The following is a 27444-nucleotide window of genomic DNA, read 5'->3' as shown; positions in this document are numbered from 1 at the left end:
TTTATGTGGATTTTGTCTCTGCCAGGCGGCTCTCGACCAGAAAATCCGTGGGGGTATAGAACATTGCTGAAACAGTATGCATGTAGAGTCAAATGCGTGCTCAAGTAGAATCAAAACTAGTGAGGTGATACGAAACTTTCAACAAGCATTATATGCATAACCATATGGCAGCCACGGGCTAATTCATATGTAATCCAAATGTATTGTAACTTTTAGGATATCATTCTCTCTCATACATGGTGTGGTAGAAACTAACACATAAATTAAATCCTATATATTATGCAATCGTAGTACGAGTAAGTAGGGATCGTTCTATTCCGGGGATTAGAAGGGATGCTAATCAACACAAATTAAACTTGTAAAAATGAAAACTAAGTTAAACTAACATCAAAACAATGAGGGGGGAGATTTTGGACAAATTTAATGAAAACAAAAGTAAATGGCAGCAAGTAAATTAAGTTGTGAATGAAATATGGATGAAAGGATAGCTAAAGGATTCTTCTCCACACATGAATCATATGCATACAAATCGATTTCCAGTTATTCTTTCTATAAACCACGAATGACAATGTCCAAAATTAATTGTGAACAACACTAATTAACTCTTAGATTTTCCTAAGTTCATTGAATTGGACTCAGCAACAAAATTATTCTTCTCAAGTTCCCTAACTATGAAAAGCATGATAGAGATACATCTCAAAGATCAATAATTTCGGTGAAAATCATAAGTATGAACAAAGCATTCATAACTATGAAAAGCATGATACTCTTACCAAGAATTTACTTAAGTCAATTACGACTAGTGACTTTTACTACTTGCAAATATAAGTTCACAACGATTAGATGAAATTCCATTATATTCTAGCATCAAATCCCTGCATGCAAACTAAGTGTGCACCCTTAATAAACATACAAGAATAAGTTCTCTATAAAGCAGATAAGTAAATCACATTCATGTTTTATGAAATAATAACTGGATGTAATCAATTTATATAAAACGTATCATTATGGCTTCGACTTCACCTCTAACTAAAATGAAACTTAGTTATGCATGTTCATCATAATTGAAAAGCAATCTAAAATACACATTGAAACTTAAAACAAAGAAAGAACTCTGAAAATTCCAGCAACTTCAATGGATGAATGGTAGGTGCGGCCCTCTCTAAATCTCTACAAGATACATACATACATACATACATACATACATATATATATATATATGGGGGGTGAAACGGCTTAATCCAAGGAGGAAAAGGTTTTGGCATTTTGAATTATTTTAGGACTCTAAAAATCATGTAGAGAGTGTTGGAATGTGATTAGGATTCTTCCTTGCAGCTGGAGATAAGATAAGATTCGATAAGATAAGATAAGGTTGGATAAGATAAGATAAGATAGGATAAGATAATGTTCCTCTCCAACTAGGATTCCTCTTTCTTGTGAAATCCAATACCTTCCAAGCCTCAACTTTAATTTCTCCAGATTTTAGCACATATCTAGCACCATTTAAACACCAAAAACGTCCGGCCCATATGCTATCCACGCATGCTATCCAATCCAAGTCCAAAACTGCTCCAAATTGCTCCATTTGGCTATTTATTGTCATCTTTACCAACTGGACCTACAATAATACGAAAATAACTTAAATTACCAAAATAAATGGAAATTAACTAAGTAAATGCAAAGAAATAAAATAACAAAGTCAGATAAATATGCTCTTATCAAATTCCCCCACACTTAACTTTTGCTGGTCCCCGAGCAAAATAAAGAAAACAAAACAAAACCTAAACCTTCCAACAATTGTCTCAGGGATTTCCAATGAAACATGACATGTTAAAAATCATTACTGACATACATTTTAGCAATCTTTACTCTTCAGCTTATACCACTCATTAGCTTGGAGAAGTAACATCTGAATCGCCTATATTTCCTATAATCTTAAGAGTAGATTTTGGTTGCTACGTGAGAAGTTTTAAGTTCAATTCTCGCCAAAGACGAATTTGAACCACATTATTGCTAGCCCATTATGAGGCTAAGCTCACCCCCTCTCCTTAATGTAGATACTATCATTTATTCGGGAAAAAAAAAAACACTACAACCTTCTTCGATCAAATATGAATTCACGTTCTGCGAACAAGTCATTATATATTGAGAACCATCAGACTTACATCAAAGGGGAAGTAACATCTTTATAGGTTCTTGGTCTATATGCTAACTATTGCATTTGATCATTTTGAGAACTCACATCCTGTTGATTTCATTGCAGGAGGACACTACAAAAGTCAGTCCAATTTGTTGATTGGCTCTGATTGCTTGATGATTATGATTAAATTGATCACAATATATAAATATATATTATACTATATATTTTTTTCTATTTTTTTTTAGTACATCGATATTTTTATACTAAAGGGAGGGGAAGTTTGACTAAGCCACACGATGTGCAACCTAATTTGGTATCAAATTCGTCATCCACGAGATTCGAATTTAAGACCTCTCACTTCTAAGTGAAGAGGAATATCAACAGACCATAATACTGAGTGGTCCCTATTATGTCTAATAACTTACGTTTTATCACCCATTGGTCTTTATATTAATCCTTTTGGTTGCTGCTGTATTGCCTTGCTTCACTATACCAATATAATTTAATTGGACTGTTTTTTTTGTAGAGAGTTGAAATAAGAAATGTTTTTGGCATATAAATTTTATAGCATCTTTAAGCTGTGGGGATTATAAGAGAGGCCTTTGTGAGGAATATTATTATTAAAATTAATGACGTATTTTAAATTGTGGGTGTTTCTTTTATTCATTAAGTTACATTAACTTGTGCATTATTTATTAATTTTTAGCTTTATCTGATAGTGTGCAAATTCCTACACGATCACAATTCGTTTATGGCAATGACATTTTTACTGTAAATATTTTGGTTTGGTGGAGTTATATTATTTTCGTAATATGGCTTTGATTATATTATGTGATTATTTACTTATATGAGTTTATTCTTAATCTAGTAGACGTCATCACTGATGAATTTTTTCCAAATGAATTTCAGAATATCATTCAAATTGTGGGTTTAGAAAAATCTCGTGTACCGAAGTCTATTTGCAGGGATGACAAGGAATTATGGATATATGACAAGGAAGTAAGAAGATGAGATGATAAGAATTGTGAATTGGAATCGTGAGACATACAGGGAAGTACTCTTTAGCTGTTTTGGTAAAAGAAAATTATGCCATTTGATTATTGAGTACCCTCATAATTTTATGGTTTTCACTTAATCTAATTTACTCAGCATATGAACTTTGGTAGGGCCTGTAGTTTCTGCTTAGTTAATTTATAAGTAGTTACCATTTGATAAAATAACAAAATGAAACACTTGTGGTGTCACATCCCGACCCTTCAACTCCGAAGATATTGTCCGCTTTGGCATTCCCCGCCCGAAAGGGGGCTACCGCACGGTTTTGCTTCTGTGGGCCGGTACTCAGGCCGAAGCCCAGCGCCTGCCACACCCCTACTGGGCGCCCACAAAAGGCCTCTTCAAAGTTAAGGAGCCAGGCATGGACATATAAGGCCAGGACTCGACCCTCGTGTGGCCGATGTGGGATACTACAATCCACCCCCCTTAGGGAGCCGACGTCCCCGTCGGCCGTAGCCAACGACAACGTCACACACCGAACCAGCACGAGTCCGGCTCTGATACCAAATTGTCACATCCCGACCCTTCAACTCCGAAGATATTGTCCGCTTTGGCATTCCCCGCCCGAAAGGGGGCTACCGCACGGTTTTGCTTCTGTGGGCCGGTACTCAGGCCGAAGCCCAGCGCCTGCCACACCCCTACTGGGCGCCCACAAAAGGCCTCTTCAAAGTTAAGGAGCCAGGCATGGACATATAAGGCCAGGACTCGACCCTCGTGTGGCCGATGTGGGATACTACATGTGGTCCTTAATCAGTGAATAATTCAAGTAATCTTATGAATTTTGTGTTAAATAAGAATTAATCTTGAGCATTTAATATGCAAGTTAATTTGAGAAATTATTGTACTATCATAATATTATGTTTTAAAGAGATTCCAATACCATGAGCATGTGGAGGTACGTGTGAAGTTAAAAAAATTTAGGAATATTACATCAAAATATTACTTCAAAAAGATAATGTCTGGTTGAGTGTGATTACGTGTTTCTTCTCTAGGTGATGGAATGATACCAGGGAAGTGAACATAGAAAATTATAATGACGATCCACCATGAAAGATGAATTCATTGAAAAGGACGCATATGTCTTCAGAGAAAAGTTATATAAGGTCATTGCCGAGGCATACTTTGAACACTAAATATATTTGAAGTACTATTAATTAGAAATTGACGTCTGGTGAGTTTTACATTATTCTCTTTGCATATGGCAATGCATATTAATTGCAACTCTTTTATTTGTCATGACATTTTAATGTGATGTATCGGAGATATTCTAACTTGACAAGAGTTGAGGCTACGTGACTTAAAAACCTTTCAGTTACATCCAAATGCATAAGAGACTAATTTTGTCTATTAATGAGATTTTCAATTCGTTTAAAGCGTGCAACTAATTGATATATCAATGTCTCTGTACTGTATTTATATAATCAAAAGTATATTTTCATGTATTTTTCATGCTTGAAATTATTTTTAAATTGTATGGAACTAATAATGATATTGCCTTTGAGATTTGTTTGATGCTTAAGTAAAAGCTACTATAAATTAAGGAGAAGGTGAAGGGATTTTTAATGACCCTTGTGACAAGTGAGATTATAAGGACACGAACTGTGTGCTAATGACATTTACAAGGAGCTGACATGACATTTATACTTGAAAATGTGGGGGTATTGCTATGTTTCCGTAAGTTCATCTATGACCTGTGATCATTAATATCATCTTATGTGAATATGCATGCAATTTTGAGAATAATTTCCTGTCACTTATTTTATACGAAAATGAGTGTGTGTATTACCCTGTGATATTGAAAATTTTTTTTGGTGGATCCTTGATTTGCAAATTATGAATATAGCTTGATTTATTTGATCAATTGTACAAGAGTTTGCAAATAATATATTTGAGCAGGTTCACTAAGAAACACCAGCTGCTAATCTTATAAAGAAGACAATATGAACGACAAGAGACGAGTTCTTTCTATATCTATTATTGAGCTGTCCTACTCTTTGTGGAAAAGACCACTTTGTCTGGTTTGAGATATCCCACTATTTGTAGAAGAGATTAGCTGGTTCATTGTGTGTGATATCATAGCTATGAGGGTATTAAGCTAAATGCTTGTGCATATGTACTTGATATAATTGTTTTGAGGTCAGAATTGGATTTAGCTAATCCTCTAAAACATCCACTAAGCTAAATGCTAGTGATGAGTATGACATCGAGAGGAATGAGACGTATGCCTATAACATCGGTCAAGAGTGATGGTAACCCAACCTATGTGAATGGAGATCCTATGAAGTAGGTTCATATGTGTAAGAACAAGTCAATTGTTGATTGGGCGTGCATTATCAATTTATATCTAATGTTATTATTGTTGAGAGTATATTCCTATGGTGTAGATAATGCAACTACAGTAGCGTCCAAGGTTGAACTTATGTTCTTAATGAATACCATAGCCTATATATGGGTGGTGTGCTTGACTTTAGTGCACACTTGATGGATTCACTTATTTGAGTGTGGGAGTGGGGCCACTTCCTATGAGAGCTTAGGAAGGTTCTCTAGAGCACTCATGAATATCTAGGTGGGTGTATGCCATATTCGCGCCAACCTGCTAGAACATGCTCGATTCCGAGGATTCAATGTGGATGGTTAGTCTTATGATTCATGCAAAGAAATATTGGTTCATAGAAAATTTAATTTTCACCAAATTTCTATGAGTTATGGCTAGGTCATCCTAAGGCTGGTTCATAGTCCAAAAGACACCAGTTCTGATGCGTTGGATTCTCATTTTCCTTTGGTATTTCCTTGTCCTCTTTAAACTTGTCTTACTCAAATTCCTTTTGATATTCGATTTGTATTTTGAAGTATGTGGGGAATTGTTGGAATTTTTTATTGGGCATTTCAAAATACAACTCCTCATTGATCATGTTAATATCATTCTTAATGATTTATTTTAATCTCACACTACTAAGAATAACTTCTTGGGTGACGAAGAGGAAAGCATCGTGCGAAGGCCAATACCGTCGTTGGAAACATTGGGCGGTGAAGAGTGTATCGCACAAAGCTTGTGATGTCAGGCATTGCGTGACAGAGGGAAACTCTTCGTCGCACAAAATGAAGATTGCGTGATGGAATTAGTGGTCACTGCCTGTACCGAGCGAAGAAATTGGGGTTCAACCCCCAAACTCTTGCACGATAGACATACAGATTCGACCCATAAACTCTTGTGCGACGGATATAGAGCCGTCATAGTAAAATTTTAAAATTAGTTTTTTAAATAATTTATTATTTATTTATTTATTTCATTTTTCCTTTTAAATGTTGCTAATATTGTTTTATGTAAAAACGAATTATGAAACTAAAAATAGAAAATGTAAAGAAGAATATTGAATTAAAAAATTATTGTAAATGTACATACAATGGAAAAAAGTATTTTTAAATTTGAAAACAATTTAAAACAAAACTAAAAAAGGTAGTCTTCGATGTTACAATCGCCGACTGGTGGTGTTGCTGCTGCGTCGGAGGGCTAGGAGGTCGTAGTTGCTACGGCGGAGGGTTGGGAGGTCGTTTCTGGGGGTGGTTCAACATCGGGGAAGTGAATGCCATAGATTTGAAGTGCGCGGCATATTTGGTTCATCAAATTGTTTTGGGCCGCAATCTTCTCCTTCATGTCCGCCACTTCAGATTCAGCATTTTGACCTCTTCAGTTCTCTGCCTGGAAGATGAGGTAGACGGGTCCCGAAGGCAGGCTTTCCCAAGCCCCCAGTGAACATTCCTATGCCGATGACCAAGGGTCTGATCAAGTGTGTCTGTCATGATCTGAAACCTAGCATCCTCAGGGGGGTAACACCTCTTCGATCGGGGTCTCTTGGGGAAGCTGGGAAGCCACCTCCTCCAGAACGGTCTGGCCCTTCTACACCATGGTGGACTAGAAAAATGAAAAAAATAAATTAATCTGAATATAAATATAATTAATATTAATACTAATTCAATATTAAAATTTTGAAAAAACGTACATGAAGCTGCTCTGTCAGCTCATCCCCGGACCAAGCGTACACCTCCTTGAACATGTAAATTTCAGGAAACTTTGACCCCATGAAAAAATTTAAAATGTGTTAACATAGATTACCAATTGTGTAATAAAGAGTAAAAAAATTGAAAAGCTTAAAAAAATACATGGTTACCTTACGTCGCTCCTCCAACCTATAAGAGAAGTGTCGTGAGCCGAATCTGTGAAGAAGTTTCTTCTTCAATCGATTGATTGAGTTTGCCTTCACTTTTTTCTATTGAATTAATAAAAAAAAAAAAAAAGAAAACGTATTAGTTTAGATATTTATAACAAATGAATGAAAAAATGAAAATTTTATTTAAAATTGTAAATTTTTTATTAATATAGTAGTGAAATATATATTATACGTACCATGTGTTTCTCGTATTGAAAATAGCCGCAGAGCAACGGTCCACCAACTTTATAGGGCACCCAACTACTAGAGTGACCTATGGACTGTCATATAGCTCATAATGCTTGTGGAGGTCGCTCTTCCATTGAGTGAACCTACCGGAGCTAAGGTCGTTGATGTACTGCATTTGATTGGCATCGAAGTTGGAGAGCTCATAGTTATGCTGCAAAACTCAACAAATAAATAGTAGTTAAAATTTATAATCTTTGTATACTTTAATAAAAATTTAGTATTTGAGATTGAAAATACTTACCAATAATTCATGAAGAACGACTTCCTTGACTTCTTATGGGACAGCTCTCCATGACTCCCACCTGAGGGGCCAATGACTCCTGATAACCGAGTCAACATTGGTGGCCAACGCACTGTACTGCTCCTTTGTTACAGTTGCATGATGTTGAGGATCCCACGTAGTGGTGATCTTCTCGATCGTGATGTGAGTGGTCTGTGCTGTCTTAAGTAGCCTACAAAAGCCCCTGATTTTTTTTTGACCTACCAAATTAAAAAAGTAAACATTAGACGAATTCTAGTTTCTACTGAAAATTCGGCAGAACCTCCCCTAAAACTATAACATTTCCTAAAACCTGGAGACAATATAACAACAAAAACAACACGTCCACCCAACAATTCAAATAGTTTATACCAATTAGGGATGTTAAAACAAAATTTACAACTTGTTGATATGACTTCAATTTACTCAGTGCTACTTAACAATAATTAATATAGGTCAAAATAACAATTCAAATTAACTAGCTAGCATGCATGTTATTCTATGCACAAAAGGGATCATCTCATCGTTGACAAAGAAAGACGTAAAACATGTTGATTGCTATTTAGGATAGCATATTCAGAAGAACATAACAATCTTTTACAGCTATAGATCAAACTGTTCAAACCAATAAAATCCACATCAATTTTTCTTAGTAAAATTAGTTGGAAAAATGGTTGTGTGCGTGTGTGTGTGTGTGAGACAAACAGTTCAAAATAATAGAAATACTCTAGTTGAAAGATAGCTTAAGACTGGAAAACATTTGTATCCATTAATGGAGACTATTTTGAATAGTTTGCTGTCAATTTGCAAGCCAAAACTTGAGAAAATATTAGAAAGCACATGTGCCACTCGTATATTTATAAGGAACATATTATTATGGCTATGAATAAAGATGAAACCAGAAGCAAGCTTATCAATGGACAGAGCAAGCTTACCTGTCTAGGACCCCTCTCCATGGACAGGGGAAGCCTCACCAAACGGCTGAGCCTCCTTAGAACTTCGAGGCTGTCCACAAGTCCATTTGGCACTTAGGACAAGATGAGTCACCGAAGAAGTTGATGACACAGGAGCCGTAGACATCGTTGGCCCCAAATGAGTGATCGAAGGGACACCCATCATGCCCATATCAGGTGTGGAGGTGGCAGTACCATTACATCCTGGAGAAGGTGTCTGACTGCCCCTACTAACTGCCTGACGGTTTGATATTAAGTTCGACATCTACAAAAACAATCATGAATCTATTTAGATATCATCTTATTATATGCATTTCATTTCACATATATAAGGTGAATGAAAACATGAGATAGGAATAAAAAAGCGTATTGCAAGGAACAAGTTTATTCATAAAAACAAACAAACAAATTGACCCATCTTCAATGACATATATGATGCAACAAATATATTGAAGGGAAATCGAACGATAACCTCAAGGTAGAATCCATTAGCAAACCCTATAATCCACTAATAATAATTGCGAGAAAACTCACGTTTGTCATGGAAAACCCCAGAAGGTCTTAACAATGAAATAGGTAAGAAATAAATAAAATCATAAACAAAGTTCCAAATACATTCCTAAGTAACAAAACTTGTACAAATTATGAATGGAAGACAATTACAAGACTTCCAGCAAAAGCATTCTTAAAATGACATGATGAAATTATTAGCATTCTTAAAATGAGATGATGAAATTATTTCCAACTAATTATCAAGTGCATGCCATGACAAAGTGAAAACCAACATATTATCAAATCAATAATCTTCAAACACTTTTGGGCATACAACATTTTTATGCATTTAACTAGTTAAAAAATAGAATGATATGGTATAAAATTATCATATAAAAGTACCAAGAAAAAACTAAGGGCTATTTCAGATCACTTAGTGAAAAAGAGCAAGTTATCAACTCTGCAGCTTTATTCCTTGATCATTCCTATTTGTTTAAATTATCATATAAAAGTACCAAGAAAAAACTAAGGGCTATTTCAGATCACTTAGTGAAAAAGAGCAAGTTATCAACTCTGCAGCTTTATTCCTTGATCATTCCTATTTGTTTATGAATTGTGAAAACATATACTATTATTTGTTTGATTGACATCCAAATGAACTCCACATGTTTGTTAACCTTCATAGGAAAAGGAAATAAGTAAGCCACTTAATTATTTTGTCAAAGAAACAAGAACTAGCCAATCCACTTTTAGTATAGACAAAACTATGTGACATCCTAATAGTTTTTTTTAATTATGCATACCACAATATAACACACTGTGTGAAAAATATATACAAAACTATGAATTACGTCAACATGCAAGATATGATTGAGTCCAATGCAAAAATCAAAAGCACCAATCCAGTTTCAGTCAAGCATGAGAACAATGTGTAATGACAGCTACAATCAACCCATATTTAGTTCATTATTTGATGCACGTGTACAATAATAAGCCAAGAAAAAAAATTTCTTTTAAATCAAAACCGTGAATTACCTGAACCTTCAATTCCTTCTTCCCTTGCACGGTAGAAAAGTTCCTGGATGGCTACAAATACAAATGCAAAACAAGTATCAAGGAGAAGAATAGTGTATAACAATTCAACAAAAAAGTTGAGAAGAATAGTCGACAAGAATCACACTAAGGGTAATATCATTCAATGTTTTAGACCTAGAAGCCCACTAGGACTCAAAAAATGATTGTCCTAAGGTGAAGCCATAGTGTCTTCTTTATTCTTAAAGTTTCCCTATTTATACTCCACCAAACCACCAAAAAGAAAAGCCAAAAAAGCACAATTTCACAAGGTGATCAATATCTTGTTAAAACCATTAACCAAAAAGAACTTGCAAAGCAAAAAGTAAAAGTTTCTTGGAATCACCTGTCCACCCCAAAGGAATGAAGCACAATGCACCAAATTTGAGTGGCAATGGAAAAAAAATGTAAGATGTGATCCAAATATTCACCATTAGAGCTGTATTGTATACACCAATGAAGAAACAATGAAGTGTAGGGCTTTCTTTTTTTGAACCATATCCAAGGTTTTAAGTTTTTCATGAAACCAACCAAGCAAGAATGTGAACTTTAATGAAATAATCTAATAAGGAAGAAAGGCGAGAAGGAAAGGAATATCAAGGTAAGAAAGGAAGGGCAACTAGCCCCTTGGCTAACGTAAATTCTTTTATCAGGACAACAAGGAAGAATCACAGCATTGCTAATGCACATCACACTGATGAGAAAACTCATTAACCTCCCTCTTACTTATTTTGTTTACTTTCCGATGAGCCTTTTAGGATTTTAATGAGCCATTTAAAATTTGTAGCAGCCATTGAGAATTCTATTTCCCTATAACTAAGGCTATTCCTTATAAAGCAAAATCAATATGGCTTAATGAAAAAGTATGTCATGTTAAAGGCTAGCTACACCTCCTCCTTTACTTTCTTCTCTCTTTGTCCTTCCTATTATTTTCTATTTTTCCAATTTCTTTAAAATCACATTGACCCTAAACTTTCTTGCTTTAAATCATATCTATTACTTAGTCCATCATAATTATCGACAATGACCACCTTACATTTAATAACAAAAGTACAAGTGTTGAATATTGATTGGTTAGGATGTAATAAGGAGAGGTGTAGAGGAGTGCCACATAGGCAAATTAGTTAGGAATGGAGTGTTATAAAAGCTACTGTACAAATGTTTACAATTCATTCAATTCAGTTTGTTCTTCTTTCTTTCCGCTGTTTATCTTCTTTCTCTCTCTAAAACCTCTCTTTCTCAAACTTCTTGAATTCTTCGATCTTCTCGGGTCTTCATCTGCTAAGAGTAGAGTTATCATGGTATCAAGAGCCAGCGATCGTGCGTGGGTGTGTGCTCGTCGGAATCAGTGATGGAAGTGTGATGGTCTGCAGATCTGTCTAGTGATTTGGAGTATTTTTCTTGGCGATTTGGGGCTTTCTATGTGTAATCAGGGCGAAGCAGGAATTTCAGGTTTTGTGTTTGGTGTTTCAGTATAGTGTTTTTTCGTTCTCTTGAAATGGTTTTTGGGCGATTCTGGTGGTTTTTTTTTTTGAGTAGTTTTTGTTCCATCATTTTGTTTGATTTACGAAGATGAAGTTCTAGAGGCCAAAGCCATTATTAGATAGTTGTTGAGCATTGGGTAGTTAAGAAGGTCAATGCCCTTACTCTGTGCTAAGAAGGAGTCTAAAGGTCAATGCCATTGATTCAAGAAAGTTGAGTTAGTCAGGAGTTTATTTCAAGAACAGTGTTGTGTTTTTCTGAGAATTATTCAAAGAATTGTTGAAAGGTTGATTCTTGAACTATATTTGGTATGGCTCCCTCTGTGAAAATTGAGGGATTGTTGGGCATGTTGACTATTCGTCTTGGTGAGCACAATTACACCAAATGGTCATTTCAATTCAAGTCTGTGTTAAAAGGGTACAAACTGTTCGATCATTTTGATGGTTCAGCTCCTTGTCCATCGAAATTTGTGGTTAGTACAGAAAGTGGGGTTACTAAAGAATTGACTGCTGCTTTTCAAGATTGGGAGACCACAGATTTGTCACTATTAAGTTTGTTGATAGCAACGTTGACTGATGATGCTATAGAATATGTTATAGGGTGTAAGACTGCTGCTGAAGCTTGGACAAATCTTGAGGAAAGGTTTGCATCTGTGTCTAGGATAGGTATTAATCACTTGAAAACAAAATTACATACAGTTCAGAAAGGTGGGGATTCAATGGATAAATATCTGTTACGGATCAAGACAATCAGGGATCAATTGATGGCTGCAGGGGAATATGTATCAGCTAATGATGTGATGATTGCCGCTCTTGCTGGGTTACCCAAAGAGTATGCAACTATTAGAACTGTTATACTTGCGAGGGACTTTAATGTCACTATGAAGGAATTTAGGGCATTATTAATTGGTGCTGAAAGGGAAAATGATGTGGTAATGAATTCATTGACTCATAACATGGCTGCTTTGTATGTGCAAGGAAATAGTGGTGGTTCAAGTTCTTCTTTGTATACTAATGGTGCATCCAGTTCCAATTCTTCTGCAAATGAACCATCTAGTACTGGAGGTGTTCTTGCTGCTACTCTGCTACCACAACAAATGTCATTCTTTCCACAGTCTCAAATGATGTAACCTGCTTATGTTCCTAATCAAAGTTCTTACGGCTCAAGTGGTGGTTATGTTGGTAACTTGGAGCAGCATCCACAAGACAACTCAAGGCAACATCAGTCTTCAGCACCGTTTCCTAGAACTCAACAAAGGTTTTACAGTGGAGGACAGTGAAGGGGAAATAGTACTTATCGATCAGGGTTCAAAGGTAGAGGGTCGAATTACAGGAATAATAGTGGTTGGAATGGAAATATTGAGTCCATAACTACATTACATCTAGAATGTCAAATCTGTCAGAGAAGAGGGCATACTGCTCCGAACTGTTTTTATAGAACTGCTCAGAGTACTTCACCACATTTTAATACTGAATGTCAGATTTGTGGTAAAAGGGGACATAGTGCTCTGGAATGTTATCATAAGGGAAATTACTCCTACCAACCCTCTGGGCTTGCTGCTTCTCTTGGACCTACATTTCCTGGTCAATCTTCAGTGATCCCTCCATCACAGGGTTGTGTTCCACAGCCTCCGAATTTTGCTGCTCATTATTCATATAAGGGGCATCCACCTGTCATGCAAGGGATGAATGGTTCACAGAGCATACATGAACCTGATCTTTCATATCAAGTCCAACCTGCAGTGCAAGGGATGAGTGTTCAAGGTTCACCATCATATTCCAATGCTGCAAATTGCGTTGTGGACACAAGAGCATCACACCACATGACATCTGATCTTGCTAGCTTACAACAAGTTTCTTCTTTTGAAGGTTCCGAGAAAATTAAAATTGGCAATGGTCAGGGTTTGCCAATTCAGAATACTGGTTCTGCAATTATTAAAACACCTTCTCATTCTATTATAATGAAAAATGTGCTACATGTTCCATCTCTTGCTGTGAATCTAATGTCTGTAAAGCAACTGTGTAAAGATAATAGATGTTGGTTTATCTGTGATGACGTCAATTTCTTTGTGTAGGACAAGGTGACCAGGGAGATCTTGTACAAAGGAAGGAGTAGATCTCACGAGTTATTTCAGATTCCCGTGTCATCATGGACAGTTCCAAGGGCTTTTATTGGACAGTTGATAAAGTCTTCTCTCTGGCACCAACGACTAGGGCATCCTACAAATGAAGTCATGGCAGTTATGTTAGCTAAGGCTCATATTCCAATCTCTAGGGATAATAAGCATACCATGTGCACAGATTGTATTCATGGGAAGATTACTCGAAAACCTTTTGATAATGAGTCATCTAGATGTATCTTACCTTTTGCTAGAATCCATTCCGATGTTTGGGGACCCTCTTCAGTTAAGTCTATAGAAGGGTATAGATTCTATGTTGTATTTGTTGATAACTGTACAAGATACATGTGGATTTTTCCATTATATAATAAATCAGAGGTGTTTTTGATATTTGTCAAGTTTTACAAGTATATTGAGGTTCAGTTTAGAGCCCAAATAAAGTGCTTACAATCAGATGGGGGTGGTGAGTTTGTCAGTCATTCATTTAAAGAATTTATGCAATCAAAAGGAATGGTTCATAGAATTTCATGCCCATACACTCCACAACAAAATGGATAGGTTGAAAGAAGGCACAGGCATGTAGTTGAAACAGCAATAACTTTGATGAATGCTGCTGGGTTATCACAAGAGTTTTGGTATCTGTCTTGTGCACATGCTGTGTACTTAATAAACAGAATGGCTTCTAAGTCATTACAAATGAATTCACCTTATTTCTATTTATATGATAAGCATCCATCCTTGAAGGATTTGAAAATATATGGCTCAACTGTGTTTCCATACTCGAGAGATTATAATGACAGTCAATTTCAGCCTAGATCCTCAATGTGTATATTCTTAGGATATGCTTCGGGTTACAAAGGGGCTATCTGTTACAACTTGTAGACGCAGAAATTGGTCTAATCTAGACATGTTATCCATGATGAGTTTGTGTTTCCTGCAAAGTGTAAACCCTCTGTGATGTCGAGTAGTCAGTATGTACCACTCTCGGTCAACTCTACTCCAATTATAGTTCCATTCAGAGCTTCAAGTGAACATGACAGTATATCTACAGAGCAAGTTCAGTCACAAAGGCAGGAATCTGGAACACAGGAATCTGAGTCATTAAGCTCACATCCTATACAAGATCTCCATCAACCCTTGTCACCTGTCTTAGGTCCAGCACATCCTCAGGTATTACTTCCCATCTCTGTGAGTGATTAGAATCAATCCTCTAGTTCTATTCCTGCTAATACTTCTAGAATACACTCTATGACAACAAGACTTCAAACTGGAGCAATTGAGAGGAGAGATTATGCTGCTTTTTATGCTAGCTTACCTGAATTACAATCTTTGGAAGTTGATGATGGGTCTATGTGTTATGATGGATTCTTTTTTCTAGCTGAGAGTGTTGATTATGAAGAACCAAAGACTTTTAAAGTCGCAGCTACAAATTCAAATTGGCAGCAAGCTATGCAAGATGAGTTTGATGCTCTTAAAAGGCAATGAACTTGGGTTCTTGTACCTCCTCCTCATAACAGAACTATTATTTGGAGCAAATGGGTATACAAATTGAAGAAGAATCCTGATGGTAGTATATCTAGATACAAGGCACGTTTGGTGGCTCAAGGTTATACACAAGAACATGGTCTGGATTACTCCGAGACGTTTAGTCCAGTGGTACGACACACTACAGTGTGATTAATCCTTGCACTTGCTACAAGTTACAAATGGGAACTTCGACAACTTGACATCAAGAATGCATTCCTGCATGGTGAGTTGCAGAAAGAAATATACATTAAGCAACCGCAGGGCTTTGTCGATTCCAGAGCATCCAACCATGTTTGCAAACTTGTTAAATCCTTGTATGGTCTTAAACAGGCTCCACGAGCCTGGAATGCTAAGTTCACAGGTGTGTTACCATCTATGGGGTTCACTGTTTCTCAGTCTGACACAAGCCTCTTTATTAAGACTGATGGCGAGGATATTATCATTTTACTCCTGTATGTAGATGATATAATACTTACAGGTTTGAATATCACCAAAGTTCAGGTTGTGATTACTGCTCTTAGTGAAATATTTGATTTAAAGGACATGGGAAAGCTCACATACTTCTTAGGGCTGCATATTCAGTATAAAGGCAATGGAGATATGTTTATTAGTCAGACCAAATATGCACAAGAGCTTATAAAAAGAGCAAGAATAGAGAATTGTAGGCCTGCACTAACACCTTCAAAGCCTCATACTCAGTTACTTTTATCTGTGGGTCAACCTTTGTCTGATCCAAGTGTCTATCGAAGTATTGTTGGAGGACTTCAATATTTGACCTTCACTAGGCCTGATATTGCTCATTCTGTCAATGTTGTGTGTCAATATATGACAACTCCAACTGATGCACACATGTTCCTCGTAAAACGGATACTCAGATATCTTCAAGGGACACTACAGTGTGGAATTACCTATCATTCAGGTATTGATATTCACATTTCTGCCTATTCCGATGCTGATTAGGCTTCTGATATCAACACCAGGAGGTCAGTCACTGGTTATGTAGTCTTCCTTGGTTCCAATCCTATTTCGTGGCAATCCAAGAAGCAATCGTCTATGTCTCGAAGCTCAACAGAAGCTGAGTATAAAACTCTAGCTAATTGTGCAGCTGATGTGTGTTGGATACGGTCCCTAATGAAAGATCTCCATCAGTTCTTACCTGCTCCTCCTGATTTACACTGTGATAGTATCTCAACATTGTCCCTTAGCACAAATCCTGTCTTCCATTCCAGAATTAAACATCTTGATATTGATTATCATTTTGTTCGTGAACGGGTGCAGAAGAAAGATATCGTGGTTCACTATATTTCCACAGACAATCAAGTTGCAGACATTTTTACTAAAGGACTTCACAGTCCTGTGTTTGTTAAGCACTGCATCAATCTCAGCCTCAGTGTTCCTGGCTGTGATTGAAGGGGGTAATAACGAAAGTATAAGTGTTGAATATTGATTGGTTAGGATGTAATAAGGAGAGGTGTAGAGGAGTGCCACATAGGCAAATTAGTTAGGAATGGAGTGTTATAAAAGCTACTGCACAAACGTTTACAATTCATTCAATTCAGTTTGTTCTTCTTTCTTTCCGCTGCTTATCTTCTTTCTCTCTCTAAAACCTCTCTTTCTCAAGCTTCTTGAATTCTTCGATCTTCTCGGGTCTTCATCTGCTAAGAGTAGAGTTATCAACATTGTCCTACATCATAAACACTTCGTAATCCAACGTGTATGCAGATGGTAAGGCCTTATATGAGGATAGCAAACACCTCAAAAATCCTTGACACTACAACCACAATTACCAATTCCAACCCAATTCCAACCCTAAATCCCAAACGCAAGATTCTCAATTCCAACCTTAAATCCCTAAATGTTATAATTAGAACAATTGAACAAAAAAATTGAGAAATTTGCACTTATAAATAATTGAATTAAGGGATATTGGGTGCTTACCTAGTAATGTTGCAGCGGCGGGGAGAGGGTGTGGTCAGAGTGACAGGGAGACAGAGAGACAGAGAGACTGCGAGAGAGGGAGAGAGGAGCTTGAGATAGTGAGTCTGAGATAGAGAAAGTGAGAGAGAGGGATAGAGGAGCTTGAGAGAATCCAGAGAGAGGAGCTTGAATTAGACAGAATCAAGAGAGAGCTTGAGTGAGTTTGAGGTAGAGAGAGAGAGAGTAAAGGCGCCGAAACAAAAACGCGCCCAATTTTGGCAAAAAAATCAAATTTTTACATGTTTGCGCAATGAAAGTGTTTAAACCTTCGTTGCACCACCAACTTAAAACAAAAAACAAATTTTTTAATATTTGCGCAACAAACATTTATAAAAAGTCGTCACGCATATCTGTAAATTTTATTTATTTATTCATTTGAATAAATAAATAATTTTTTTTAAATTAATTTTGTTCCAAATTTTAAAGGAAACTTTTGTTTGTATACAAAATACCATTCAATACATATCATTACATTTACATCACAATTTTTCATTAATTCTCATTTGAACTAGAATAAATATCAACACTATCGTCAGATTCAGATTCCCATTCCTCCTCATCTGAGGCACTTCAACATCGTCGTTCGCGCGCTTAGGTGCATTGTATCACGATAGATCCCCAAGGTCAATCATAATGGAGTTTATCGGCATTTCGATTTTAGGACCTCTAGCTACCTGATACAGTTCTTGTACAATACTCATATCCCGTATTGTATCTGCACCAGGTGCCGTTGAAGTCTTGAATTGTTGGTCAGCAACCTCACCATAATTGTCATCCGCAGCAGGATCTTGGTCCGAAATATCATACATCCCTCTGTGCTCAATCTTCTAAACTACTTTCCATCCCCTCTCGTCCCTAGGGTCATCTATATAGAAAATTTGTTTAGCCATCGCTGCCAAAATGTAGGGGTCGTCGTTATACCAACATCTGTTAGTGTTGACCGATAACAAATCATCGTCTTGCTTAACACCTCCAACCTAACGTGGGTTTGTATCAAACTAGTGACACTTAAATAGGATAACTTGACACCGGTCTTTGAAAAGCAATTGCACAACACTTGCCAGTTTCCATAGAAATCAATGTCTACAATGTTGTGATGCGTAAATTAACTTAACACACAAATTAACCCTCTTTTGACAATTGTAGCATATAAAATTAAGTAGGGATCGTTCTTACACCGGGGATTAGGAGGGATTGCCAAACACTCTAAACTGACTCAAATAAATAAAACTGACCTTTTGAAACACTTAACTCACTTAAAAAGACTCAAACAAGTTCATAAGACTCAAAATAACCTAAAAACACTCAAAACTGCCTAAAAACACAAACTGGGCAGTTTTGAGCCTAAACACAAACTTGGACGAAAATTGGTTCTAACTTGACTCAAAACTCTTAAAAACACAATCTAAAACATATTTGAACCAATTAGACACTCTAAGACAATTGGGGATTTGGTTTTGGACGAAAATAAACAAAACAAAACAAGAAATTAAACTAGGTAGATTTGGACAAAATTGATAGAATCAAGTGGATGGTGAGATGGCTAGGAGGTTTTTCTCCACACATGGCATACTTGCATACAACACAATCTTCAGTTGCTTATTCGATGAATTATGAACCTCAACACCCCAAGTTAATTAGGTACGCTTAAATTAACTCTCAGATTTCCCTTAGGTCATTGAATTGAATGGAATTAGCGCATTGCAATCAAATTATTCCTTAAAAGTTTTCTATATGAAAGAGCATAAAAGAAAGACAATCAAAGATCATTAGGTTATATGGAAATCATAGGTGTTGACGAGGAATTCGTAACTCTAAAAGCGCATGATACTTATGCCAAGAATTTACTTAACATAATAGTGACCAACAATCTTAACTACTCATGAATATAAGTTCCCAACGATTAGGTGAAGTTTCCTTATACCCTAGCATCATATTTATGCATGCAAATTAAGTGTGCACTCTCAATTCATATACATAAACAAGTTTTAATTAAAACAGATAAGCAAATTGAATTCATCATCGCAACTGAAAGTAATCAAATCATCATGCAAATATAACCATGGTTTCGAAATTCCCCCTTAGCCAAAAGGGGATTAGTTCCTCATGCTTGCACAACAAAAAGTATTGAATTTAAACATTGAAATCATAAGAAAGATTACACCTAAACGTTCAGCAATTCCAAGATGGATTCGATGCACATATTGGCTCCTCTTCCTCCTCCTTGCTGCGGCACAAAGTGTGGGTGATGGAATTGGGGGTTTTGGATGGTGTTTCCTCGCTTGGAGGGATGGAGGATGGTTGATTATGGTGGGAAGGGTGCGGCAGATGTGTATGGATGTGTAGGGAGATGTATGGAGGTTGAGAATGGAGAATGGAGGTTGCGGCACAAGGGTTTCTGAATAGCATAAGGGGGTGTACGAATTTATGCCGGAAAATATGTTTATATAGTCCTAGGGTTAAGTAGATTAGGGTTAGGCTTAACAGATTTTATGGACTAGGGCCCTAGAATTCGGCCATAGGTGATCAAATCCACCTAGGAAGGGGTTTGGCCCAATTAGTTTCATAATAGGCTTGTGTAACCCAAATCCAAAAGGGATTAGGCCTTAGAAATCAGAATCCAAAGAGAATTAGGTTTAGGAAATTCGTCCAAAATTGGGCCTTCTAGAAACTAGGTGTTTTGTGGCTGATTTTGGGTTTTCTAAAAGAAATAAAAGGGGTAAGGGTGTGGCACCCTTTTAGGGTCAGATAAGGCTTCTAGAAATTAGGTTTTTAGGTCCACTTGCAGCTAGGATTAAGGTGGAACAAGATTAGGTTAGGATAAGATATGATAAGGTTAGATAAGGTTAGATAAGGTTAGATAAGGTTTTGGATAATGTTTCCTCTTTTGAGCTGATTCCTTATCCACTTTGTCTTGAGTTTAATTTCTTCATCTTCTTATCATATTTCTAGCCTCTTGAACTCCAAATTCGTCCATCTATGTTAGCCCATATACAAGCTATCCACATAGTGCCCAAAACTGCTCCAAAATGCACCAAAATGCGCCAAAATGCACTTTCTTGGTACTTTAACCCTTTGGACCTACAAACACACGAAAATGAGTTGTAATACGACATTAACTAAGAAATAATAGCACAAATGCACAAGAATAAGCTAGCTAAGTCGCCTAAATATGCTCCTATCATGTTGCCCACACCCGGGACATGTACCCACTATTTTGTGTACAAAGCTTGTCATCGTGATCAGCCGCCAAAAACTTGATGCCATTTACATGACAACTGGAGTACAATTCTGCGCTTCGGGGCCTAATCGCGAAGTTGTACAATTCTTCAGTGTAAGCGAGCGAATTCATTTCCTTCAATTTCTTCACCTAAATAAATGAGAAAAAGTTGTCATGTTAGTTTAACATTTACAATTATGCAAATAACCCAAAACACGAACAACTTACTTTTTTACGAAACCATCGGGGAAACAATTAACGATGCTTTTTGGCATATGAATGTGAAGTATGTTCCCGCTTCATCAAGTCTTCATGCTCATCTAGGTAGGTAATTGTCTCGTCACAATTGTTAAGTACAAACTAACGTGCTACCTCCATGTCCATTTTGTCAAACGACTCCCCTGTGATTGGCTTGCTAAAGAGTCGTGCAATTTGGGCAAAAACATAAAGTTTTTCACTTTTCACACCATTGTCATTATTGTATTGCTGTCGGTTTAATGTAGAGTCAACGCCTTGTAGGTACATTGCACAACACGTAAGTGACTCAAATCCGACCCATGCCTCCACGATTGATCCTTCGGGCTTTGCCCTGTTCCGTACATTCTTTTTTAATTCACCCAGTAGTCCGCATCAATAAACAAAATATCATAAAAAATTAGTCAAATTGTACATACATCATGAACTAAAGTATTTATGGCGATTATATACCTTTTTATTGGATACATCCATCGATAGTTGACAAGTCCAGCTAGAAGTGCCTTATCCGGCAAGTGAATCATCACATGGATCATGCTTGCAAAGAAAGCTGGAGGAAATATTTTTTCAAACTTGCATAACACTTCAATAATATCGTCGCACAACTGTTTAACATCGGACTTGCGCAAAGATCTTGCAGTTAATTGAGAAAAATATCTCGCCAACAACATAATCGACTTCACCACGTCTTCGGGCAAGAGGTGTCGAATTCCCACTAGGAGAAGACGTTGAAGTATGACATGACAATCATGACTCTTGAGGCCGAAAAATTTGCCTCCATCCACGTTTGCACAATGGCCAATGTTTGAAGCATACCTATCTGGAAACTTTATAAAAGATAGAAATTGCAAAAACTCTTTCCTCTTTTCTGGTTTCACCGAAAACAATGCAAGCTTCTTTCTGGCTATGTCTCCATCCCTTGTCATCCATAAATCTCACCTAATGCCCATTTTTTCCAGATCGATCTAAGCTTTTATTGTGTCTTTTGTTTTTCCTTCGATGTCTAGTATAGTTCTGACTAGTGTATCAAACACATTTTTCTTAACATGCATTACATCGATATTGTGTCTCAATTGTAATTTGGACCAGTACGGGAGCTCAACCAACCTTGTCTTGTGTGTCCAGTTTAGATGTGTGTCTGGTCTTGCCTTATTTACAAATTTTCCCAATGGAGCAAAATCAAACCGATTCACCTGAGGTAAAATTTTATCTCCGGACCATTCTCTAGGTCTTGGCCAAAGCACTATGCCATTGAAGAAGACTATCTTGTTCTGACACCACTCGTGGTCCCACGGCAACCATCTAGGATGTCTTAGGTAACAAACTTTTCTTGCATGCCAACTAGACGTTATGTCCTTTTTGCAAATTGGGCATGCGTAATAGCCCTTAGTGCTCCACCTAGACATCATAGCGTACGCAGGAAAATCGTTTATAGTCCACATCATGGCTGCTCTCAAAGTGAACATCTTCCTGGTAGATTTATCGTACGTGGGAACACTGTTTTCCCATAATTCTTTTAGTTCATCGACCAATAGTTGTAAATACACATCAATAAATGTGCCCGGATCTTCGATTATGAACACCGTCATCATCATATATTCTTTTTTCATGCACTTCCAAAGTGACAAATTATACAGAATTGCGAAGTCTACTCTTAAGGACAGTGAACTTACACTCCTTAACCTGAATCTTGTTCTAGTCAAGCATCGACCAAGAGCATTTTTACCTTACAAAAGATATGTATTTTGTTGTTATTAGATTATTTTTATCTATTTTGTTATTTTAATGTGGAACGATATTTACTAATATTTATCTTATGTAATTTATTGTAGAAGACGTAGCATCCGGATCTCCTATATTTCCTACATATGGTGCAAGGTTATACATCTTTTAGGTCAAATAGGTAAGAAAAATGAGTTGAACTGGTGTCTTGCAGATGCTCTTAATCCTAAAAAATTAGATAATCTGTGCTGCAATGTTTTTGTGGATCTTGTCTCTGCTGGCTCTCAACCAGAAAATCCGTGGGGGAATGGAACATTGCTGAAACAGTATGCATGTAGAGTCAAATGCGTGCTCAAGTGGAATTATAACTAGTGAGGTGATATGTAATTCCAAACATGTATGATTAGGTTTGGTTCCCCACTACTGTTTGGATGTTGAAACTTGAACCAAGAACAACAAATCAAATTATACATTAGTGGATTAGTGGTCCTTTAATATCAAATCAAACCCAAACAAATTCTGTGGTGCTCCACAGTATAGTATAATTAAAGATATTTTGAGCATTTTGGATGTTAAATCTTAATTTTTGTATTTTTAGTTAAAAAAAATTCGATTACAAAGCTGAAATATCCAATACTCCGAAGACCTATAGACGCTGAGGTTGGAAGATGTGATTACGAAATAGAGACCCAAGGCCAAAGGAATAGAAGAAGACCTATGAAGGATTGGAAAGAGACTCTAAGAAAAAACTTGAACTACTTAGATATGACAAAATACATGACACAAAACCGAGCGTAGTGACGTAATATAACCTACCCTACTTAGTAGGATAAGACTTTGTTGTTGGAGTTGCATTTTCTCTTGTCGCTGTAAAGCGTAAGCTTTTTTAACCACCCCCAAATTCTCTCATCTCCAATTGTCCCACAAGTTCGTAGTTACTGAAATAAAATATCGTTTTCTATAGAACAGAATAAAACACGTAACCCTCCACATGCCATAACAAGTATTTCTTGAATAATAGTTATCACCACTACTCAGTGAACAAATGCCAAACGTACGATAAAACGACCAATTAAAACAAACAAATTCACATAGGAGCTGAAAAAACATCAAAGTAGCAGCTGAACAACGTTGTATTCTTAAACCAAATGTGATCAAAGACTATATACGAGATTTATATCAATAACTAGGGAATAAGACCGACGTATGTTCCAGTAATAAGAGCTAGTGCCAAACTATTCTCTACATACATGTCAAGATCCGATGGAACCCCAGCGTCGCTTACTGTTTCCAATATTCATTGTCCCTCCTGCTGTTCCTAAACGCGCAGCATCCAACTGAATACACCACAATCAGGAAGATGAGGAAGACAATGTTGACAATCGCCGTCTTCTTCCAATTACTTTTTATGTTGTCCAGCAGTCCAGCCTTGCACGACTGACAGTTGAAGCACAGAACCTTCTCATTATTCTGCCACGCACTGCAGTCAGGGTTGGAGGAAACGGTAGTACCGTTGCTGGTCCAGGAGATGGGGCCTTCGTAAGTAAATCCACAATCATCTGATGGCTTACAGCAACCGGCCTGCACATAGGTAAAGTAAACACATTAGAAGACCTGTTATATTCGAGAAGATGGCAAACGAAATAACTACACACAATGCAATCTAAACTACACACAGCGCCGCACAACCACAGGCAGTTCCGTTTTACTTGGGTATACATGTTTCAACATATACATATCTACAAAACTAAAAAAAAAAAAAACCTCAAAGATAAGAATAACCTTTCAGAGCAATTTCTACTAAGGATCTGTATTAGTCCTTAGCCCGTTTTAATGAAGGAAAATTTACTACAGTGAAAAGGTAATCTCAAAAGGCATTGTTTAAAGCACAATTAACGGATTTAACTTTCTTAACATGTCAATATGGCTCATAATACACGAACGTATAAATACACATGTGGATGTGAATGTGAATGTGGATGTGGATGCACAGCTTATTTCCGAAAGGGATTCTTAATTTCTTTCACGACACCAACTATATGCACTTTCAAAAAAAGCAGGATGCTACCGAATATGCACGATTAGGCACAACTACCGAATTGCTAAAAACAAAAAAACCAAAGCCATGAAATAACATCATTATTCGCCAAGCACAATCAATTTCTGGACAATAATTTGCCACACAGGAATCTAATCAAAAGTGCAACCGGAAACCAGTAATGTAAAGCATAACGAGACTCGAACATAAAGCATAGCAATGGGACTTTAACGGAGGCAGCCCCATCGCCGGAATTTACACCAAACAAGAACAGAGACAGCTGCACAACCACAAAAATGACTATTAATATGGTCTGTAGGATGGGATTTGGTTTCTCTTTAAGCATCATTTGTACAATTACGAGCAATTTTCAAGTATAAAGTTTGTATATATAATTGACTTTAATTTGAAAAGGGGGAATTTGCAAAGCATACAAAAGTTGCAGACTGAAGGGATAAAGAAATAAAGAATACAGCCTTTTTGTCCATCAAGTTGAAAGCTTCAAAGAATACGGCCTTTTAACTTTTCATAAGTCATTACATACAAACACAATTAAGTATCTCCAAATTACTTGGTCCAACAAAAAGTCAGACTCCAATGCCACCATGCAACACAGAGTAAACATAATCAAAACAAGTTGAAACAACTTTCAACCCGATTCAAATTAATTTGATATTATCATCCCACATCTTTTCTTTAACATACAATTCAGATCTCAAAAAAATTATCACACAGATGAGAATAATAAGTAGCAAAAACCCAAATAAAATCTGAGAAATTAGTTCATCCCAGACACTCATAAACCACAATTCAAACCCAAAAACATGAACAAAATTTCGGATCTCGGGACAAGGATTAAGCAAAGTTAAAATAAAAAAAATCCCCAAAAGAAAATTGAAGAAAATATGATACCTGAAGCGCTGACAGGTTCTCAGAATAGAAGGCCTGGAGTGTTTCATTGGCATACTTGTCCTTGAAACTAGAGCAGACCTTGCTGTCAATGAGACAGCTCTTGATCTTGTTCCAGTTCTTGGTGCTGTTAACCCTCTTCTGCAGCCACTGCGAGTAGTCCCCGAGCCTGTACTCCTTGTACCCTTTCCCGGAAAGTACTTTTCCGGCGCCTTTGTTGGTGACGGCGAAGGCGAAGATGGTGACGGCGAAGAGGACCACGATGAGGAGGAACATGACGAGGAGGTAGACCCACAGCAGCCACGAGACGCGGCAGCAGGCGCCAATTAGGCCGGCCAGCGACACCAGCATGAGGAATCCGCCGAGGATGATGATGGGCTTGTCTAGGAACTTCTCGCACTCGGTACTGCCTTGCTTGCTCAGCCATACTCCGGCCACCACGATCGGAATCGACAGCAGGAACGTTATGAAGTTGAGGAGACCCACCAGGTTGTTGCTTATCCTCATTCTCGCAGACGAATTCAAAAACCCGCTTAGCGAAAATCAAATTTTTAGAGAGAGGAAGGAGAGAGATAGGTGCAGAAGTCGAATGATAGATTTGTGAGAACTGAGAAGGAGGAGAACGTAAGCGGTGTTTATATCGTGAGTATTACGGAAGCGTATCGAGGATAAAACTAAGCCGTGCCAAATGTCATTTAAATTTTCCAAAATGGCACGGTAATTATATTTCCAATAATGGCATGTAAATTTCCAATAACGTCACATGACTCACATGGCAACATCCAAGAAAGTCACCAGCATTTACATGTAGACACTCCTCAATTCAAACTTCATGGTTCGTTTGCTAATCGTAATTAAAATATGAAGAATTAAAATAAGAAAAAATTGTATTGAGGAGAAGTTGGAATGGATAAAAATTATAATTTATTCTTGTTGAAATTGGTTACTAAAACTTTCTGAAATCGAAATAGGAGTAACGTTGCATGAGTCTTTTGTTAGATGAAGGGCAATGTTGGGCAACATTGTGACAACCCGTTCTAAATTTTAAGTTTTTATTTTATTTTAAAACCGTGAATTTACAAGAATGCCCTAGAGGCGAAGGTTTTGACTTTCATTGACCCACGTGTTGTGAGACGTACTAAATATTCTTTTAGCGTATTCCTGAAGTACTCGATGATATGAACGAGTAAGCGCAAGCATAAGTGAATTTGTACTTACGAACCGAAAGTATTTTGAAGAAATAACTATTCTATTTATATTATATGAATGTATGCTAAATTAGGAGGGTGTGTGTGTGTGTGTGTGTGACGGAAAAGGAGAAGAAAAAGAAAAAGGAATGTGGGAGAAGAAAGGAGGAGAAGGGAAGGGTTGCTGCCCAATCAGAAAGTGAAGAGAAGTGAGGGACCAACCAGAGAGGAGAGCAAGGAAGAGAAAGGAGGAGAAAAGAAAAAGGGGGAAATCGGGTTTCCCTCAACCCGTGACCCGACCCGATGAATTCTCCCATCTCCGGCCACCTTGGACGACAAGGTTAGTGTCAAAATGACCCTTACCTCGAGGCCAACCGATCCCTCTTCCATTTTCATGTGAAAATTGGGTGAAAGTTGGTGAATTTTGGGTAAAACCGTGCAAAAAGGGGCGCACGGGTTGGGTTTCATTCCGCCATGATTTGAACCTACCTCCTCCCATTACCACCACAAATAGACTCCCCTCAACCTTAGGAACAAAGCCCATACACTTGTGGAGGCATTGGAGTGAGCATGGAGGTCGAAT

General features: G+C 37.2%; 1 protein-coding gene across 1 annotated transcript; it reads right to left on the bottom strand.

Annotated features, from left to right (window-relative positions):
• Window positions 1-23662: 23662 nt before the first annotated feature.
• LOC137730948 (tetraspanin-8-like) lies at window positions 23663-26294 on the bottom strand. Its single transcript, XM_068469967.1, has 2 exons — window positions 25678-26294; window positions 23663-24308 (listed from the first exon to the last, which is right to left on the bottom strand). The coding sequence occupies exons 1-2, from the start codon at window positions 26179-26181 to the stop codon at window positions 24009-24011; spliced, it is 804 nt and encodes a 267-aa protein (XP_068326068.1). The 5' UTR covers window positions 26182-26294; the 3' UTR covers window positions 23663-24008.
• Between the last annotated feature and the right edge of the window lie 1150 nt (window positions 26295-27444).

Source organism: Pyrus communis, chromosome 4 (assembly GCF_963583255.1).
Source record: "Pyrus communis chromosome 4, drPyrComm1.1, whole genome shotgun sequence".
Classification (NCBI taxonomy): Eukaryota; Viridiplantae; Streptophyta; class Magnoliopsida; order Rosales; family Rosaceae; genus Pyrus; species Pyrus communis.
Note: the sequence above shows the minus strand (reverse complement) of the source record. Positions and strands in the feature narration are given on the sequence as shown.

Coding starts and splice junctions, on each gene's coding strand:
- LOC137730948 (XM_068469967.1), bottom strand. CDS start 26,181: ATGAGGATAAGCAACAACCTGGTGGGTCTCCTCAACTTCATAACGTTC. Junction 24,309..25,677: donor AGAACCTGTCAGCGCTTCAG/GTATCATATTTT, acceptor ACCTATGTGCAG/GCCGGTTGCTGTAAGCCATC.